The sequence below is a fragment of the Colletotrichum scovillei genome (assembly GCF_011075155.1).
Source record: "Colletotrichum scovillei strain TJNH1 chromosome Unknown Contig00011, whole genome shotgun sequence".
NCBI classification, from domain to species: domain Eukaryota; kingdom Fungi; phylum Ascomycota; class Sordariomycetes; order Glomerellales; family Glomerellaceae; genus Colletotrichum; species Colletotrichum scovillei.
This window is the reverse complement of record NW_023336269.1, coordinates 3922800-3941609: the sequence shown is the minus strand read 5'-3', so window position 1 is coordinate 3941609 and position 18810 is coordinate 3922800. Positions and strand designations below refer to the sequence as shown.

The window sequence follows — 18810 nt, the reverse complement described above, 5'->3', positions numbered from 1 at the left end:
CGCCGAAGCTTCGGGCTGCAGACTTGTGGTATTGAATGGTCGGCCGACAAGGGCTTAGTGAAATCTGGGCCGCCAGGGAATCATGATATCGCATGGTGTTGGGTTATCTAGTGGAAGACTTTTGATAGTTGGAAACATGGCTGGACAACCACCTGAAGGATCTTTGAGTGGACACAAAATCGTTGCTCGCCCAGAACATGTCAGTATTGGTTGCACTGTGATATAAGTGGCTGACCAATGTTTGTCAATGCTGAAGCCGCCGGATAAGAAGTCTAGTTTGAAAAGAGTGATCCTTCATCCGCACCCGGGGCCATGAATCATACACAGCATGTAGACTTCTGGGCTTGTTGTTGTTAAGCAAGTCAAGCTCAAACTTCCTACACATGGCTACCCTCGCCTCAAGGCTTCAACTGGCGGGATCTTCGGTCCCGCTTGTCAACAGCCTGCGGGCAGTGGAGTGGACCATAGTTCTGTCCTGAACACGACTTTCAAGCCAGGAAGATCCTGTCATATCTGATGAATTGGATGCTCACTACCGGCAAGGGCGAGCTGACGAAAGCGATCAACAGGTGCTTGGTTACAAGAGTAAGAAGGCTACTTAGAGAATTGATGCAGCTGCAGATCATGAGGGAACATCAACAACAGGAAGGGGCTTGACAACCCGCGGTGGCGAGTCAGAGGCATATATCATCGAATGATTTACATGTAATACAGTAGTTTCCCTCTGATGTTTTGCCACAAACAACTGGCCTCGCGAAACCATACACTCTCCAAGCCTTCAAAGACGCTGCTTAGGCTTTGTCAACTCCCTACAGACCGTGATACAACGCTCCATATCGGGAACAGATGAAAGTTTCTTCTTAGTCTCATCAGCGATGATTGACAGAGGTAATATGCTGTTGTTGGAAGTTGACTGACGTACCGCCGATTTTGTCGACTCCTTGAACTAGTCGGCATCACAGTTGAATGTCACACCGTCAGGCTTTCCACCAGCCTGGCATGCCGCATTCGCAGATTTACAGTGCGTGCTATCGGGCTTTACATCCTTTGCGCAACAAAAGTTGCACATTGTTCCTTGAATAGTGGCACCGCAATTCTTGGGCTCCACGCAATGTCGTCGGACAAGAGGGTTGGAGGCGAAGTCGTATGGCGGCATTGCCGCAGCCAGAGGCAGCAGGATAAGAAGGATTCGCATAGTGACCATGATTAATGGAGTTGGAACGTTAGCTTTGCAAGGCTGATATGCGATGGGACGCGTGTTACAGAAAGTCAAGTAAGAGAAAGGTTTAGATGCCGAGAGAGGAATTCAACCCTTTTTATTCTTGCTCCAATATCGCGTAAAACTGGGACGATAGATGGACAATAATTTTCAGACTGATTATGAAGTAAAGATAGACTTCAAGTGCAACTTGTCACAGGGCATACTCTGAGCCTAGCTGATTGGTGACGGGCAGGAAGGTTTGATTTCCGAATCTGCCTGAAGCTAGCCTCCAAAGTATACCGGGGCTTACAGAAACGGCAGTTTTCAGGGCGGGGCACTACTTAATTTTGTATATTCTCCCACTTGCTCCAGAACATATGCATTTTTGCGACGACTTTAGAAAAATGATTTAATTATGCATCCTTTTAGCTTAGAACTATGCACTTGTCGCGACGCCGCTGTTATTCATAATACCTACGATTCAGAAGGACTAATTCGCAGCCCTGTCGGTTGGATTTGTGGAAAGTTGATGAGGGTATTCGGGGCTGTTTTGCTTTCTATTCGCCTTCGTCAGATGTCCGTTTCAAGGGCAGAAGTCGACATAATTGTATATTTGAGGTGGTTTCGTCCGATGAAATGACGCACTCTCACATCGGCTCCAAAAGTCCTCTGTGAACTGTACAAACAGTGCCTACCTCGTTACATATACCACAAGGATATGGGACTTAATACTGCAAACTCCATTCTTGGCCATCACCTCAGAACCCTTCGACGCCAAGGCCAGGGACATGCCTATCGCACATGGTCCCGTCCATGTCGACGGATTGTGGAAGCCGCTGTACGAAAGTTCCGGCTACTCTTGCCTTTCATGGACGACGGTTTCGTTCTCGGGGATATTCGAACTTTCTTGGTCGTCTCGACAACTTAGACTTGTGAGCTTGTGAGCTTTCTCTTCTCCCATTGGACACGGGGAACCCTGCGTCTGAAACCGAAGAGCAAGCCCGTAGACCAATGGGATGAGTTACGACAGTCTGAAGATCGGTCTTGCGTATTACTGATGGCGAGAGGAGTTGTTAGGGATACTGGCATACTTTAAATTCGGCAAAGTTGGGGTTTGGGAGTGCGAGCTGTCCGGGTCAAGCATTTCAATGCAAGGAGATGATGAGCAATAATTTACAGGTTTAGGCACCGCACCATAAGAGTGTAAACATCAAATTAAAGACAATCGTTTCAAAATTGTGTAATAATTGTTTGGGGAACGTTATGTGCCGATAGCGACATCGATCAACGGTTTGAAAACTAGACCCGTGGGGTGCTGCGTGCATTTACTGCTGGCATCCTGTGATGCAGGCCTTTCTCGCCCAACACAAACAACGGCGGTGAACAGGTAAACAAGACAATAAAAGAATTAGCAAAACTCCACCCAGGATCTAAATCCAGTTATACAGATGATTTTACAGTAGGGTAAATAGCTATTACACACTCGACTTCTAAGCCTTCCCATGGGACGTTATAAACTCAAACTCTTTGAAGTGAGCTCTTGCAAGCTCTTTTTCGACCCAACTTGCGATGCTTTCTACCGCATGATACGGGCTCTCTAAATGTACCTGGAAAAACCCCTGCAATTGAGATGGAGTCAAGGTGTCTTCCGGTATCATGCTGGAAAACTGAACAGAAAGCTTTTGGATTTCTTCCATTTTCAGGTGTGTTGTGCACCCTAGGTCTGGAGAAAACATCCGCACGAACATGTCCGCCGCTGACTTTGGGCTAATATTGCCCAGAAGGACCTTCATGTCGACGCGGCCAGGCCGAATCAAGGCACTATCGAGTTGCTCGGGTCGGTTCGTAGTCATAATGACGATACGGCCCTCCTGCGATCCAACGCCGTCCAAAACATTCAATAGTCCGGAAAGAGTGCAATTGGGCACATTGCTGCTCTCCGGTGAATGTGCTCGCCCATTCTCGCTGCCGATCTTCTCTTGATTGCTGGAACGCTCCACCCATACGGCATCGATGTCTTCAAGAAGAACCACACATCGCGGCGGAATTTCCTGGAACATCTGCTCCAGATCGGCATCCGTTGCCACACTAGGAATCTTGACCTCGTAGAGATCCAATCCAAACTCGCCGGCAATCGCCACAGAAAGCGAGGACTTGCCAGTTCCGGGCGGGCCGTAAAAGAGGTAGCCTCTCCGGTACGGCATACTCCGGCTTTGATAACGCATCTGGGTCTTCGGATCCAGGTAGTTCCGGATATCAGCAAGCAACTCCTGCTTCAAGCCGAGGTCAAAGTGTACGGTGTCGAGGTGGCGAAGGGGCTTGCGGGCTTTAGCTTTCCATGACATGCCGTAACGGTCGCGGGAGTAGATGATGACGAAGTACTGCGTCTGCCTGTCGGCGTACTCGCGGCAGGCCTCGATGAAGTTCTGGACAGGATGCGCCGACCATCCGAAGCAGCTGATGGTCAGGTCCTCGCCTCCGATTCCATCATAGCTAGGGTCGGATAGCGAAGAATTGAAATCCCCAACGGCACGTGTGACGACAAGAAAGTTGCCTTTGAACCAAAGCCACCGTGTTATCCAGTGTGGACAGTACTGAACGGTGTGGCGCGTCTTCTTTAGAGCGGCGGCACGGTCTGGGTTGGGGCGTCCAACCTCGGTACGACCGGTGAAGGAGCGATAATGCCGGGGCCGGTTGGCGAGGACCCATTTCACGACGCTCCGATTGACCGGGTCACCACCCGGAATCGTGACGGAAGCGAGAAAAAAGCGCCGAATGCAACTATACGCTTCTCGCCAAGCACGTTGCATTAGTCTCCAAGCCGTAGGAAGGGTGCCGGCTATGGCAATAAGGGAGCCAATTTGTGTGATATCGAGCTCGGACCACCGAGTGAGAACGTCCCTCACCACGCCTGCTCCTTGGGACCATGGGTCGAGGAGAGCGTGGCTCGCGCCGGCGATATGGAACTGGTGGGACATTAAGGCGATGGACTCATTCCGAGCCGTCCCGACCTGTCAAAAGATGCAGATCAAGGAAGCGGCGCGCAACTAAAGGGAGGTCAGAACGTGTTCGATTGGCCAATCCTGTCCAGAGGCAAGGTCCAAGAAATCTGGTCAGAAAGTGAGGCTCAGGCAAAGCCTGGCAAAGAGCAAGTCAATACAAGAAGACAGACAGAATGTATTAACGCATGTTGATGGAATGAGTGACAATAAAGTAAAGCAAAAATGTGATCAAGTGATTGTTTAGCAAGATCGTGCGAGGCTAGCTTGTGGTCATTTCGAAAGGTCGGAAAGCTTTTTTCCCCCCTAACCTGCACACCAGAGATCCAGAGAAGCCATATCCACCAGCCACACCCGAGCCACAAGGCATCAGAGATCCCACTATCGGGGAACACAAACGGAACAAAAAAACCCCGAGCAACCTTGACCTCCCGCGAAGTAGGAACAACTTCGGCCCGTTCAGGACAAGGTACCTTGGTAGACAATATCACCTCCGCACCTGGGCCTCTCCATAAAGTACTCTCGGCTCGGAAACAATCATCGCAGGTGGAGCCAGAACCATAGGGGTCTGCAGATGAACGAAAGATATTTCAATTTACACGACTGCAGTCAAACCATTGTTTAGCCGCCATCTGGCAACAGTAAGGATGGCAGCTCCGACCACGAGAGTTGCACCGGTCCACATCGATAAGGCGAGATATCCAGCGTGCGCGAGAATCTGGCCGCTGATGGGAGGCCCGACAAGAGCGCTGCCCATCATCATGGTCAGTTTCCACGAATCGCCCTAGGCATTGGAAAAACAAAAAGACGAGGGTCAACTCACGTCACAGCGATGGAGCCCATCATGCAGCCGACAGCTAATCCCTGATGACGATGATGCGCAATCTTTCCTACGCATGCACCCTGCAAGCTCATGATGGCCTTCAAATGCGTCAGCCATCGTCACGGAAGTCCACGATACAAATCTACTCACTCCAGAGGAAAACCCGTACGCCAAACTCCACACTACCAAACCAGGAAGAGACGTCGCCGCTGTCCAGGAAAAACCAACGATCCCAGCCGCAAGAGTCGCCAGCGCGCAAAGATTGAAATGCCCATACCGGTCTGCAAGAAACCCAGGGACAACTCGTCCCAGAAACGAAGCGCCGTTGAGTCCGGATAAAAGGTAAAATGCTGTCGATGCGGAAAAGCCGTGTTGAACGCCGAAATCTGTGATAAAGAAGAGGGGCGTGAAGAGCCCAAAGTAGCCGAGCGCTAACCCTCCACAGAGCAGCATAAATGTCGTATTCTTAATGATCGAGTAGCTGGACTTCGTTTGGGACTGTATCTCGTCATTTGATGATACCGCACCCTTCTCGTTCCTATCTAATGCCGCCTGGAGTGGACTCAAAGATGCCTTGGGTGCGGGGGCATCAACCACAGTGATGCAGGTGATAGCGAGAAGAGGAACCATGGTGAAAGCGACGATCCTCATAGTCCATCCAAAACCGAGCTGGCGTTTGTTAAGCAGTTGCTCCAACATGATCGGCCAGATGATGCCACCGATGGAGGACCCGCCAATTGTGAGGCCCAGGGCAAGGCCACGGCAATGAGGCATGCGGCGTGACACCACAGCCACAGGGGGACAAAAAATGAGCGACATGCTCACTCCGAGCAAAACTCCCTGGGCCAAAAAAGCCTGGTAGTACTCTTCGCAGAGAGAAGTCATGAAGAGAGAAAAGACTTGACCGATGCTGCCAATACACAAGAGGACCTGGAAAGCGTGAATCATAGAATGCCGAGGTCGGCCGGGTTGAAGTCAACATGAACGTACTGTGGGTCCCAATCTGTCGGTTAGAATGCCTGATATTGGTGCACCTAGGTAGATGATGAAGATAGACATTGATCCAATCCAGGAAATATCAGACTTTGATTTATCGAGGTACATTTGGTAATATTCTTGAAAAATGCCGAATGCATTGAGGAAGCCAACTGTGCAAAACAGCGAAAGTGAAGCTCCGAGAACGGCAAGCCATGATCGAATACTAACAGACGCGGATCAGCTTCCTTGATTATCTCTGAAGTCAGAAAACCATGAGCTCACCTATCGTGACCAGGAGGAGGTGGAGATGCTTCCATGGCGATGTTAGACACGCTTTTTGTGGACATGGTACGAAGTCCGGGACGCTCTGGATGGCGTAAAAAGCGGCAAAAGGATATGAAGTTACTTGAGGCCCTCGAAGTTCCGATGATTTATTTAGAAGGTTCTCAATGTTTATTTAATAAACATTCATGCTTTGCTGCCCTGTTATTACCTTCGGCGAGGCAGCTTGGCTGGAGTTGTTAAGCGCCGCGGATTATCCGTGGAAGACCCTTCCAACCCGTGGAAGGTCCGCGGGCAAGGAACGAACTTGAACTTTACATCATCAACGTCAGCAAAGCCCATCGGTGAGCCACGAGACAAATTTACAAATCAATCAATTCATTATGAAGCGCGCCATACAGTCTGATGCCGGGGTTGCAGCACAGAAACGACGTCGTCAACCCCAGGTGTCTTGTGACTCGTGCCGCAAAAAGAAGCTCAAGTGCGACCGCGGAGACCCGTGTTCGAGCTGTGTGATGCGTGGCTTGTCATGCGCAGGACAGCCAGGACCACAAACGCCAATTGCGGAATTGAGGTAATTATGGAAATAATGTATACAAATCTACAATTGGCTTCTCTTAGCTTACCACGGCCCCGGGATAGCCGTTTACCAAGATTGAGCGACAACGCTGACGACTCGATTCTGAGTCGGCTCCAGAAGTTGGAGCAAGCTGTGTTTGGGCCGGCACCATCTACCGGCACCGGATTTTCCATGGAGCAGTTTGCAGATTTCGTCGACCCTGAAAGGTCAGAGCGCCCGAAATCATCCCAACGACGGAGTCTCGGCCTATCAACACGGCATTCTCAACGACGTAGGTTCGTGGACAACGAACGGCAGCAAACAGCAAAGTTTCTCGATTCAACATTTACGCGAAACGGTCTAAATGTGAGAAGTACAGCATCAGGATCGCGATGTTCGAAATACTAATGAACACTTTCCTAGGTCACTCTCCCCTTTGACAAAGTGGATTACCACGTCGCAAATGTCTCGCAGTTCCCAAAGACACCCACGAGCACCACCCCTGGCCTTACGCCCCCCCAAGATTCAGAAGCACGATTATCAGCCTGGATGATGACTCAAGAAGAGGCATTGCTACTGCTACAAGACTTTCTCGACAATCCCTTTCATCTCCTTCCCATACTTCATCCAACTGCAGCCAGATCTATGATTGTCAACTTCTATTCAGTCCTAACTAGCGGAGGGGACCCTGACCCAGCACACGCTGCTTTGATTCTAGGAATCGCAGCCACGAGTGCTTTCTTCTTCACCGAAGGGTCTCAAGTCAACGGAGCTTTTGAAACTTTGGAAGAAGCCACGCACGCCGCCGTAACTTGGTTTAAATCCTCTCTCAACATACTGGGAAAATCACAGGCGAATGCTTGCGGCAGTCTGGAAGAAGTACAGGCACGTTCGATACTCGCTTATCTGGTCTACAACATGGAAGGCTGCTCAGCTCGTTTCAGATTTCTTCATGGTTGTTCGTTATCATCAGCTCGAGAGATGAGCCTGCACTTAATCGACGGCCCTGGTTCGGAGCAGCAGGACGAGGAAGCTATGAAAGAAATCAAGCGAAGGGTGTGGTGGCATATCACTGCTACAGACTGGTATATCACTCTCCTTACCTACTGTTACGCCGACTATTGCTCATTATAGTTCAGGATGCTGGGTCTCATGGGAGGACCTACGGACGGGACATACAATGTTCAGCCGCGACAAATGAACGTCAAGGAACCTCGAAACATCAACGATGACGAGGAGAGCTTTTCAAACGAGGCCATCAGCATGCCTACAGATACTGCAACGACGATGAGCTGCTTCATCCGGCGCATCCAACTCGCTGGTATTGCTCGTTCTGTCATCGATGCCAGAGCTCCAGGGATGCCAGATGCTGAAATAACGGACTATGAACAAGTCCTTGAATTAGATCGTCTTTTCGAAGATGCAATTGCCGACTTTCCTCCATTCCTCCGCCCCGACGGTCCCATTCCAAAGACGGCGCCGCGCTATCTATCACTACAGAGAGACGTTGTTTTACTCGGTTTCCTCTCACGACGCGCTAGATTACACCGGCCATTCTTGCTCCACGATAAGCAAGATTCCCAATACCAGGCATCACGAGAGATATGTCTGAGCTCAGCCCGAACGGTCCTCGCAATCGCAACACGCCTACTAAAGGTATCACAGACTAGAGAGCCAGTGCAAACCTTGAGCTCACGAGCTATCGGCTGCCGTCTAGGCTGTGTTATCGGTCATATGTTCATGGCGTGTACAATCTTGGCCCTTCACTCAGGAGGCGTTTCAAGTCGCGAGGGCTTGACAGACGGTAAAAGACCATGGCTGGTATCTGGTGCATCAGCAGAGACGCATGCGGAGGTTGTACAAGCTTGCCGTGCTTTGGCTTTAGCCGGAAAAGAATCTGTGATTGCTGCGCAGCTTGTTCAGAATCTTACTGGCGTTTTGCGTCGCTATCGTGTCCAGGGGGTGGATGAGGCTGCCCCGCCAGACGTGGAAGACGACAGAGAGTCCATCGGTGCAGAATCTTCGACTTACTATCCTGAATCGGTGACAATGACCGGATTGAGGACCGTTTCTGACGACGGTCTCAGTGCTGGGAACTCTAGTTTGACCGGAGAAGACGCTCTCGGTCTCGACAGCCTTTGGAACGATCTTGTTGGGGATGGCAACACATTTGGATGGGATCAGCTTTTTGCTGGACTCGACTCCTATTGCGGCCCGACGTAGAAGTCAGCCTGCCCAAGGGACTCGAACTTATAGTCGAGGCTAAGCTATGCCAGAGATGACATCCTACCTGCTCCCGTCACAGTCCGCACTGGTCCAAAAACTTCAACCAGCCGTGACTATCTTTCAGCAAAGATGACCTGGTGTACAGTCGAGTGAATCAATATTACGTGCTATTTGTGGTACTCTTCTGCATCCCATCCCATCTTTCAAAGTTCCTCGCATCTAAATCGAAAAGATCCAACAACCTTCCAACCATCTGATCGAGAACATCATCAATTGACGACGGCCGCGTATAAAATCCCACCACAGGCGGCGCAACAATCGCTCCTGCCCTCGTCACCTCCATCATATTCCTCAAATGAATCTCACTAAACGGCGTCTCCCTCACAGACAACACCAACCTCCTGCGCTCTTTTAAACAGACATCTGCTGCCCTCGTCACCAAGTCATCACAGATACCCGCATTGATCGCAGCGAGGGTCTTGACGGAACATGGGACAACAATCATGCCATCCACGCGATACGACCCGCTCGCGATAGGAGCAGCTAGATCGTGCGAGCTATAGGCGTGGTCTACAAGTGCTTTCACCGCGGTAGGCGTGTAATCGGTTTCCCACTTTATCGTCTCGGCGGCCCACTTGCTGATGATGAGGTGTGTTTCGACGTTGAGCCTCCGGAGGGTCTGAAGAACGTGAATTCCGATTTGCGCACCTGTCGCGCCTGTCAAAGCGACAATGATCTTTTTGCGAGGTGTTATGTCTTTCATTTCGTCGACTACCCTTTTGTTTGTAATTCTTCAAAAGCGTATACTGGCGTGATGCCTTCGAGGGTGGATGGCAGTGATTTGCTGAAGTTGCCGCTCGTTTGTGGATTCGGTCAAAAAGTCTGGTGTCTTTATTGTGATTTGGGCTAGTCAAATAATTTCTGGGCTCTGGATGAGATTGAGTCTCCGGCGAAATCAACCTGGGTATTTAATGGGATCACGATACAAGCCTTTTCGGCGAAACCGGAGAGTTCAGACCCGGACGATGATGGAGTACCGAAATGTCCGAGATTTCGGGGGCGAGAGCCACTGAGACATCCACAATCTCGGTTTCCGGCAACGGTGCGGAGCACCTAAGGACTAAAATTCCATCTTGGCCCGGGGGTTTCTGGACTGGCACCTCGGCGAGTTCGGGGTGACTGCAACAATGCTCCCGCTCATTGTACTGCTTGCCGGCATCCGGGGTCGATGGAAGAGACATATATCAACACGACATAGCCACCTGCATCAGCTGCATCAGGACTACATCTTACCGCCAATTGCAAATCAAAACTTCTTCATATACATTCAATCAAACTCAACCCACGGAAACGAAAATGTCGCCATCAAGCCTCCAAGATCTCCCGCACCTGAACTTTCGCTCCTTCGTCAAAGCGCTTAAATCCGACGGCGACCTCATCGAGATCAATGAAGAATGTGACCCAAACCTCGAGGTCGGCGCCATTATTCGCAAGGTTGTTGAGACAGATGAACGAGCACCCCTCTTCAACAAGCTCAAGGGTCAAGACGCAGACGGCTTCTGGCGTATCCTCGGCGCGCCAAACTCTCTGCGATCTGATCCCTCCCAGCGTTTTGGAAGACTGGCGAGGCACCTCGGTCTCCCTTCCACATCGACTATGAAGGAGATACTTGACAAAATGATTGCCGCCAAGAGTGCGGTCCCAATTCCCCCGGTTGTCTCTGATACCGGGTCCTGCAAAGAGATCCGCCTGACTCCAGAGCAATTCGACCTCACCAAATTGCCAGCACCGATGCTGCACCAGTCTGATGGCGGAAAGTACATCCAGACGTACGGTATGCATATTGTCCAATCGCCGGACGGAAAGTGGACAAACTGGTCCATCGCACGCGCCATGGTATATGACAAAAACCACCTTGCGGGGCTCGTCATCGAGCCACAACACATCTGGCAGATCCACCAGATGTGGAAAAAGGAGGGTAAGGATATGCCGTGGGCGCTGGTCTTTGGTGTGCCGCCGGCCGCCATCATGGCTTCGAGCATGCCTTTGCCGAGCGGCCTGTCTGAGGCGGAGTATATTGGATCACTGGTTGGAGCACCGTTGGAGGTTGTCAAATGTGATACCAATGGCCTGCATGTCCCAGCGAATTCGGAGATTGTGTTTGAGGGCGTTTGCTCTGCTACGGAGACGGCACCCGAGGGGCCATTCGGAGAAATGCACGGGTATGTGGATGGTTCCAACTCTTTGGGAGAATGCTTCAAAATTACTGACTATCCTTTCAGATATGTCTTTCCTGGCGATGCTCATCCCCAGCCGAAGTACAGGGTCGACCTCATCACCCACCGGAAGGACGCTATTCTTCCAGTCTCAAATTGCGGCCGACTGACTGACGAGACAGTAGGTCACTGTGGCCACCCTCATTTGACAGCATTAGGACACTAACGCGAACCAGCACACTATGATTGGACCCCTAGCCGCCGCTGAGATCGGTTTTCTCCTCAAGTCCAAAGGTTTGCCTATCAAGGAGGCTTTCTCCCCCTTCGAGTCGCAGGTAACATGGGTGGCCCTTCAAGTCGACACGAAGAAACTTCGCACCATGAACACCAATGCGAAGGACTTTTGCCGATCCATTGGCGACATTGTCTTCAATGATAAGGTCGGCTACACGATCCACCGCCTCGTCATTGTCGGTGACGACATCGATGTGTATGACTTCAAGGACGTAATCTGGGCCTTTTCTACCCGCTGCCGCCCTGGCCTGGATGAGTACCACTTCGAGGACGTACGCGGCTTTCCGTTGATCCCATATATGTCGCACGGCAACGGTGACATTCGTATGGGGGGAAAAGTTGTTTCCGATTGTTTGATGCCAACCGAGTATACCACCGGCCGTGACTGGGAAGCTGCGAGCTTCCAGGAGTCCTATCCCATCGATGTCCAGGAGAAGGTGCTGCAGCGTTGGGAGTCATTTGGATTCACTTCCGCCTGAAATTTGTTGCAATATCTTAGGAGAGTGTGTAGAAAATGTCAATTATGTGATTATTAAAACCCAAGACAGAGTTTTCAATTTCACACTAGAGTTGGCAGAAATGAATTGTTTTCATATTTCTGATCTGACATGATGTAGTCAAAAGCGCCAAGTGGAGACATGTCGAAATCGATGGGAAATTCCCACTGGGCATCGCCGATGTTCCAAAAGCTGGCTTGTTAGTACTTGTCTCAGAAATTTAACGATGAGGCTGACTTACTCAGATTGTTCTGGGATCCGAAAAGAATTATCTTGGACTGTTGCAGGCCTTCCGCCGACAGTGGGCATATGACCAGGAGCTGCAATGTCTTGGCTGTTGTTCTCATGGGTTGAGCTATGAGAACTAACGTCACGCTCGGTCAACGATCGAAGAGTTCGCAGAGCCTTTAAGGCCTTCTGTAGAGTGCCTGAAAGCTGCGCGTTGGGTCCAGAGTCCGTGAGCAGGGCGGAGTTGCCTTCTCCCTCTGAAAGGCTTGCAATGAGCTCGTCCTGAAGGGTTCTGGTCTCGGCAAGATACCTCGTCTCTCGCATTAAACTCAAGAGAAGAACTGAAGTTAGGCCATTGTGAGTAAAGGCCCAAGACCGCCTTGCATGTCCTGCGATTGACCTCAACCGAACATAAGCTCGGGCGCTGCGCTTGAGAGATTCTCGAAAGTGCTCGAGGACATTTGACCTGTCACTTTCACTGAGACCTGCTGATCCGTTTCTCGACACGAACGGGCGACAAAGAGTAGCTACGACAAAATGCCGGTGAAGTTCGAAAGCGTAGTGCTCTTGAATCTGCGGTATTGCAGTACTTCTCATGGGATCGACTAAGTGGGGCGAAAGAGAGGCTTCGATGGATTTAATGTCGTTGAGTGCTGAAACTGGCCCGAGTGACGACTGGGAATGAAACGAGAAATGGCGCAATGTGACATGACATAGCCAGCTCATAGCTTGGAGGTAGGATAGACCCGGCCTTTCGACAGACTCGGAGAGCTGAGGCAAATCGCTTTCGAAATCCAACTCATAGGAGGCTGGTGGACGACCAAAAGCGAGCGCGAGGAGGGCATCCTGCCAAACAATTGCCAATCTGACCACTAATTAGCACATGTATTCTTGCAAAAAACGCCAATGTGGTGTACCTCAGATATTTAGCCTCTTCATCCGTGAGCGGAGATTTTGGTGAGCGAGCTGTCTTCTTGTGGAGACCAAGGCATTGCGCGAGGCGGATGGTTGTGCCCCCAAGAACCCAAGCTGCCTGAGGTTTCATATCATTTTGAAGCACGTTTCCTAGGATAAGGAGTGTCTGAACGGCTTCCTTTGATGGATTCGCGAGATAATCTGTTGACCGTAGGAGATCAAATGAATGTTTCGCTGTGGCTGATCAGCATCTTATCGAAGTGGATGGAATGAAGCGGTGATCCAAAACATACTATGTCGTTGAGACGCTGCGAGACGATCTTGTAGATTCATATCGGAGAATTGAGCTCCGGCAGCCATGATGGCGTGAATTAGAGACAGCCATCTAGGGTCTTCCAACGACTCGGAACCAAAGTCCGATCCTCCCCTTGCGTTGATCAGTTGGCAGATTCGTTGCTCGATGGTGTCTAAATTGGAGGTTATGACGTGAAAGGGGTGTACTCGACGGCGAAATAGTTCAAAGAGCCTGACTATCTCCTGGTCGCTTGGTAGAGACTGATAAGACGATACGGACGTGTCCGCTTCTTCATTGACGCCAAGGAGAGGTAGTATGCCTGTCTCGAAAGCAGATTGTCGAGCTGGGTCATCGCTAGACCGGATTGAGCGTCGTCTGGTCATGCCTATCACCGAACTATCGGCTAGAAATAGTCGGCCACCACCTTCTCGTGCAGTGGATGTATGATTTGACGTTGCCGATATCTGTGGATTGGTTGCGTTCTGGGCTTCTGGACCAGGGATGAGATCTCCTACCCGTTCCTCGACGATATCGATATTAATCGCGTCCGATTCCTCGAGGTCCTGAGATATGGTCGGAGTTGAAATAATTACAGAAGTTCTTCTCGCAGATCGTGCTGGCGACTGTGTGACACCGAGCGACTGTCGTGTAGAGCTTTCATAGTTGCATAGATCCGGGTGTCCCCGTTTGTCGCAGGTCGAACACGGCAATTCCTTGTCGCATTTGACTTTTCTTTCACGGCACGGTACACATGACTTTGGGTTCCCACGGACGCCCTTGCGATTCCGTTGACGGGATTTGAGGAGGTCGCGAAGGGCTGAGCGGTCATCCTTCGGGGTATTGGGAGATCGACGGATTGATAGGTCCATCGAGAACGACAGATGGGCGTTGGTATTGATTTCCAGACTGCTCTAAGATAGTCTGAATCAAAAGACTTCGGATCTGGGCAAAAATCCCGGGGCTATGGATATTCAAACGCAATAAGAGCAAGGCAATTGCTGCCGAGAGTCCGTGGCGTCCACATCATAGTGTCAGGTTCATACCGGGCTTTACCTAATCGAGACGCCGACCTCGGCCTTCGGAGAAACCTTGGCTCGGGCCAAGTCCGGGTCCCGAGTTTCTGTGGAGAGACCACGAACGGATGCTGATATGTCTAGACCAGAAAACATGTTTGACCCACTTCTTCGCTGTGCTGTGCTAGACTGTCTTGAGGGCCAAACCAAGAATTGCCCAGAATTTGAAAGTGTCATATACCAATGTCAGGAATACCGACGCCTAGATAACAATCATCTACCATGACATGTTCCTTACTTACTACACTCAGTCTATACCGGGCACTTCGTAAGTAGATTGAAGTATCAAAACAATCAAGAAAAGAGGATTTTAAACGAGCCTATGATGGACAGCACAGCTCTTATTGAATTGAGAAAGACCAGTTTTCTTTCAAGTAAGGTATGGTAATCGCCGGGCGTAGAATCGAAAAGTGGCTACATTGTAAGATTTAGAGGGAGGTATAAGAGACTACGCAATCCACTTTTACGCTTCTTATGACCCTGAACTAACGTGGGTCCCCCACCAAAATATTTCCGACGTCTCCTTCCGTGGATGAGCTCGACTTCATTGGAAGCAGCTTGCCCCTCCTGGTAGGCATTAAATTTAACTTATTTGTCGGTAATGCTCGTGATTCTGGGGTCCTTGAAGTCATATTCGACATAGTGAAGGCCATTGGTTCGAAAGACATTCAGGCCATATTGATCCGGCTCGTCGTCGAAGAATGTATAGTTGTAGAAGTCAGTGGTCGAGATAGTCAAACGCTACTTCTTGATCGAGTATGAGGGAGCCTCCTCGAGCTTATAGTAGGTAATGCCCGTCTTGTTTCGGATCTCTTGGGAGGGTGAGCCCTCGGTGTTGAGTCTCCAGTCAACCTAGACATTGAAAGGGGGGCTGTTGGCAGCAGGGGCGCTCTGGTCGGTGATATCGTAGTGAGAGGCAGAGACCTGATACTTCTGTCCGCCTTTGGTCTCAGACTCTTTCCAGGGAGCAGAGGTCTGTTCGGCCATTGTGAAGATGTGAGGGGAAGAGAAGGTTTACGTGAAGGCGCTTGTTTTTTTCGTGGAGGTAGTCGAAGAAGTGTTTCTTGATGACGATAGATTTTCATTCAAGAGTCGAGTCCAGGTGCTATTTATACGTAAAGTGTACCGCTCAATGAGGGGTAGATAGTTTTCTGTCCACTTCTTCGATACAAAGAGCACGTCATGATAAGACGACTCGGCGAAGCCGTGAGACAATGTAAGCAGGATCCTGCGAGACTCTCCCAAGCCATATGCCGTGACTCAGGTGGCTGCTATACCTATCACATCACTACAAAGTGGATCTGGAGTCTTCACTTGAGTGTATCTCGCCATTACCACCATGGCTCACACGACCTGAGACAACACGACCTCAGCCATGTGTGAGAATACAGGATCACCTGGGATGCTAAGACGCATCTTCGGCATTAATAATTTCACTAATAGTGTTGAGCCCAGGCTCTCACCTGATAGAGCGGGATTGTGCAGTCATATCGGCTGCCAATTGTGCTTCTCAACGAATCCATCTGAGCCAATTATCTTGATTACCTATCATACCATTGCGCCTAATTATGGCACAATGTCACAATGATACACACTACAGCTCTATTCAATTTGGGTTAGTTTAAATGATGGTTGGTTTAGATACATCCACTAGATTTATCCGATAGGCTAGTGCCCCGGAATGTGACGGGCTCTCTTTCCTCTGATCCACAAACACGGTGTGAAGCGCATGTTTGCCATGGTCACGATATTCATCATCGGCCCCTTAGACTCGTCCTCATTTACCCGTTTTCTACCGGCCGTCTTCGTCCGTATTATCGTGTCGGCAGTGTCTAACGCAACCATTGACCTCGACCGCGGATTTCAGGAGGAGGCGGACCGGCAGTACTGGAAACTGTTTCGCAATCGCTTCATTGGTGGCAAGTCGGATGAGGCTATTTAGAGAGCGGATCATGAGTATCAGCCGACGTATGCTAGTTACTTTATACTGCCAAGCCTGGATGAAAGGTTCATATAAAGATGGCTGCGTTAGCGGGGTAGTTAGCTGTAAAGGTCAGAGGCATTAGATGGGTCAGGAGTCGCCGGCGCCAGGCAAGTCCAGCATCCAGAAGATGAAGGTTTAGTGTCAGCAGTCACTCAATTGATCTCGCCTATACTTTAATGATGGCTTCAAGTCCTAGGCGATCAGTGATCACCACAATGGGGTCAATTGTCTAGTATCCTGTGGAACATATACTCAATCAATCTGAAGTGATTCACAAAAGTTAGACTTTTTGCCACACAGTGTCTTTCCTAAATAACAGTACTAGAGCTTCTTGATAGATTCTACGTCGCTATAGCAAAACTAAGATTAACTAATTACATAGAGTCGCGCTATATATATATAAGTACGTCACAAAAGTAAGTAGGGCCCTGCCCTTAAAAGGTGTTTGGGCAACCCTGTGGTCTTCGAACCCCGTGAATTACTCTCTTCTGCCTGTCCATAGCAGTAACCCAGAAATTATAATGTAAATCCGTCATGCACTTAATCCAGGTAGAAACACCAGCTTATCTTGCGTAAAGTCTTGTGAGGCGGTTTAAACTGCCTTCTTGAGTTTTGTGGATGCAGGAGCTCCCTAGGCGGATTCGACTTTCACCTTCGAGGAATCACGTATATTTCTCAATTTGCTAAACCCCCTGCTTTCCCACTTTTTGAGCAGCGTATCTTCCTTCATAATGGTCTTTTCTAACACGACCAGACCTTCCACCACGCGTTGCGCTTTTTCAAAGACCTTGTGAGAAATATTTCACCATTGCGATAGAAATTGCTCGCTTTCGAAGCCTAGCCAGAAGTTGAAAACCATATCGCATTGGCTGTCAATTTTTCGGATACGTTTTGAAGGTCAACCTCGCGTTGAAAACAGAGTCATCTATATTGAGACTCAGAGTGGCATCTTCTCTCAAATTCCAGGCTAATTGACAGTGTGCACCCGCTTATCGGCGAGATTTCATTGTGAAAAAAACATATCCTTGGTAAGTCAAACCCCCCACTTCCCGGCACCCCCCTGTTTCTGGCACCCACAAAAACGCGAAAATCCACCACAACGCAATGCCCACCCCCAACCTCCTTTTATCACAACATTTTCAATTCGAGTCCAAATGGGCTCATTTTTTGCACATACCTTCTTCTATATCTAATGCCTCAATATACCGAGATCAGCTTCGTCAGGCTCTCGAGGACATCTCAAACGGCAAGAGTCAAAAGAGAGCCTCATTGAGTATGGGATACCACGATCAACCCTCCAACTACGTCCAAGGTGGTCAGACTAGGAAAGTGGCTTTTGCTGACTGGCAGAGGCTGTCTCCTGACCAGGAGAGTAAGCTGGCACAATGGGTTCGCATTCAGGCTTCGCTGGGCCTCGCACCAACGCACCAACAGGTGAAGGAATTCGCAGAGCGAGTTCTGGCTGCTGCTGGGGATACCAAACCATTAGGAAAAGGCTGGATCTATGCCTTCGTGAGAAGGAACCCTATCATTAAGGTTCAGAGAAGTCGTTCCATCGATTCTAGACGCGTTAATGGGGCATCTACTGAGGTCATTAGGAACTGGTTTAAGTTCCTTGCTATCCCTGAGATCAAGGACATCAAACCAGCCAACAGATATAATATGGATGAGACTGGCATCCTCGAGGGTCAGGGAGCTAATGGGTTAGTGCTGGGCATGGCTGAGACGACGTCTGTTCGCAAGAAACAACCTGGGTCGAGGGCATGGGTCTCTATCATTGAGTGTATCTCAGCCTTGGGTAGGGCACTTCGTCCTCTTATCATTTTCAAGGGAAGACGGTCCAACAACAGTGGTTTCCATTACATCTGGTTCCATACGATGGGTGGAGTTTACAGCAACAGATAATGGCTGGACTACAGACTTAACTGCCATTGTTAGAGAAGGTGTTTATCCCACAGACTATGCCCGAGGCTGAGGGCGAGGCTCGACTGTTGATTGTGGATGGGCATGGGAGTCATACGACGACAGACTTCATGTGGAATTGCTATATTAACAATATCCATTTACTGTTCTTACCACCACACTCCTCTCATGTCCTCCAGCCACTTGACCAGTCTGTCTTCAGCCCTGTTAAGTCAGCCTATCGGAAGGAGCTCGGTTACTTGTCTCAATGGAACGACTCTACCATTATAGGTAAAAGGAACTTCCTGGACTGTTACCAGAAGGCTCGACTTGCTGGT

At 49.8% G+C, this 18810-nt stretch overlaps 8 protein-coding genes across 8 annotated transcripts; 3 read left to right on the top strand and 5 right to left on the bottom strand.

Moving 5' to 3' along the window:
* Positions 1-946: 946 nt before the first annotated feature.
* Positions 947-1204, bottom strand: HER10_EVM0009483 (uncharacterized protein; the record flags this gene model as incomplete). The annotated part of the gene is made up of 2 exons (XM_035478969.1): positions 947-1102; positions 1160-1204. The coding sequence occupies 2 exons, from the start codon at positions 1202-1204 to the stop codon at positions 947-949; spliced, it is 201 nt and encodes a 66-aa protein (XP_035327159.1).
* A 1355-nt stretch (positions 1205-2559) lies between these two features.
* On the bottom strand, positions 2560-4473 carry HER10_EVM0004515 (ATPase). Its single transcript, XM_035474157.1, has one exon. It carries the CDS (start codon positions 4177-4179, stop codon positions 2692-2694), a length of 1488 nt encoding a protein of 495 aa, XP_035326785.1. The 5' UTR covers positions 4180-4473; the 3' UTR covers positions 2560-2691.
* A 322-nt stretch (positions 4474-4795) lies between these two features.
* Positions 4796-6318, bottom strand: HER10_EVM0009752 (ATPase; the record flags this gene model as incomplete). The annotated part of the gene is made up of 5 exons (XM_035479228.1): positions 4796-4949; positions 5024-5121; positions 5174-5953; positions 6014-6224; positions 6284-6318. The coding sequence occupies 5 exons, from the start codon at positions 6316-6318 to the stop codon at positions 4796-4798; spliced, it is 1278 nt and encodes a 425-aa protein (XP_035327181.1).
* Positions 6319-6974: 656 nt separating this feature from the next.
* Positions 6975-9065, top strand: HER10_EVM0013140 (uncharacterized protein; the record flags this gene model as incomplete). The annotated part of the gene is made up of 3 exons (XM_035482507.1): positions 6975-7208; positions 7266-7927; positions 7982-9065. The coding sequence occupies exons 1-3, from the start codon at positions 7035-7037 to the stop codon at positions 9063-9065; spliced, it is 1920 nt and encodes a 639-aa protein (XP_035327457.1). The 5' UTR covers positions 6975-7034.
* Positions 9066-9228: 163 nt separating this feature from the next.
* Positions 9229-9831, bottom strand: HER10_EVM0003392 (3-octaprenyl-4-hydroxybenzoate carboxy-lyase UbiX; the record flags this gene model as incomplete). The annotated part of the gene is made up of 1 exon (XM_035473069.1): positions 9229-9831. The coding sequence occupies one exon, from the start codon at positions 9829-9831 to the stop codon at positions 9229-9231; it is 603 nt and encodes a 200-aa protein (XP_035326696.1).
* A 593-nt stretch (positions 9832-10424) lies between these two features.
* Positions 10425-12057, top strand: HER10_EVM0008226 (uncharacterized protein; the record flags this gene model as incomplete). The annotated part of the gene is made up of 3 exons (XM_035477757.1): positions 10425-11290; positions 11351-11465; positions 11521-12057. 3 exons carry the CDS (start codon positions 10425-10427, stop codon positions 12055-12057), a joined length of 1518 nt encoding a protein of 505 aa, XP_035327044.1.
* Positions 11910-14003, bottom strand: HER10_EVM0010145 (fungal specific transcription factor). Its single transcript, XM_035479614.1, has 4 exons — positions 13512-14003; positions 13221-13452; positions 12317-13168; positions 11910-12267 (listed from the first exon to the last, which is right to left on the bottom strand). The coding sequence occupies exons 1-4, from the start codon at positions 13894-13896 to the stop codon at positions 12138-12140; spliced, it is 1599 nt and encodes a 532-aa protein (XP_035327215.1). The 5' UTR covers positions 13897-14003; the 3' UTR covers positions 11910-12137.
* A 3842-nt stretch (positions 14004-17845) lies between these two features.
* On the top strand, positions 17846-18475 carry HER10_EVM0007930 (transposase; the record flags this gene model as incomplete). The annotated part of the gene is made up of 1 exon (XM_035477469.1): positions 17846-18475. The coding sequence occupies one exon, from the start codon at positions 17846-17848 to the stop codon at positions 18473-18475; it is 630 nt and encodes a 209-aa protein (XP_035327022.1).
* Between the last annotated feature and the right edge of the window lie 335 nt (positions 18476-18810).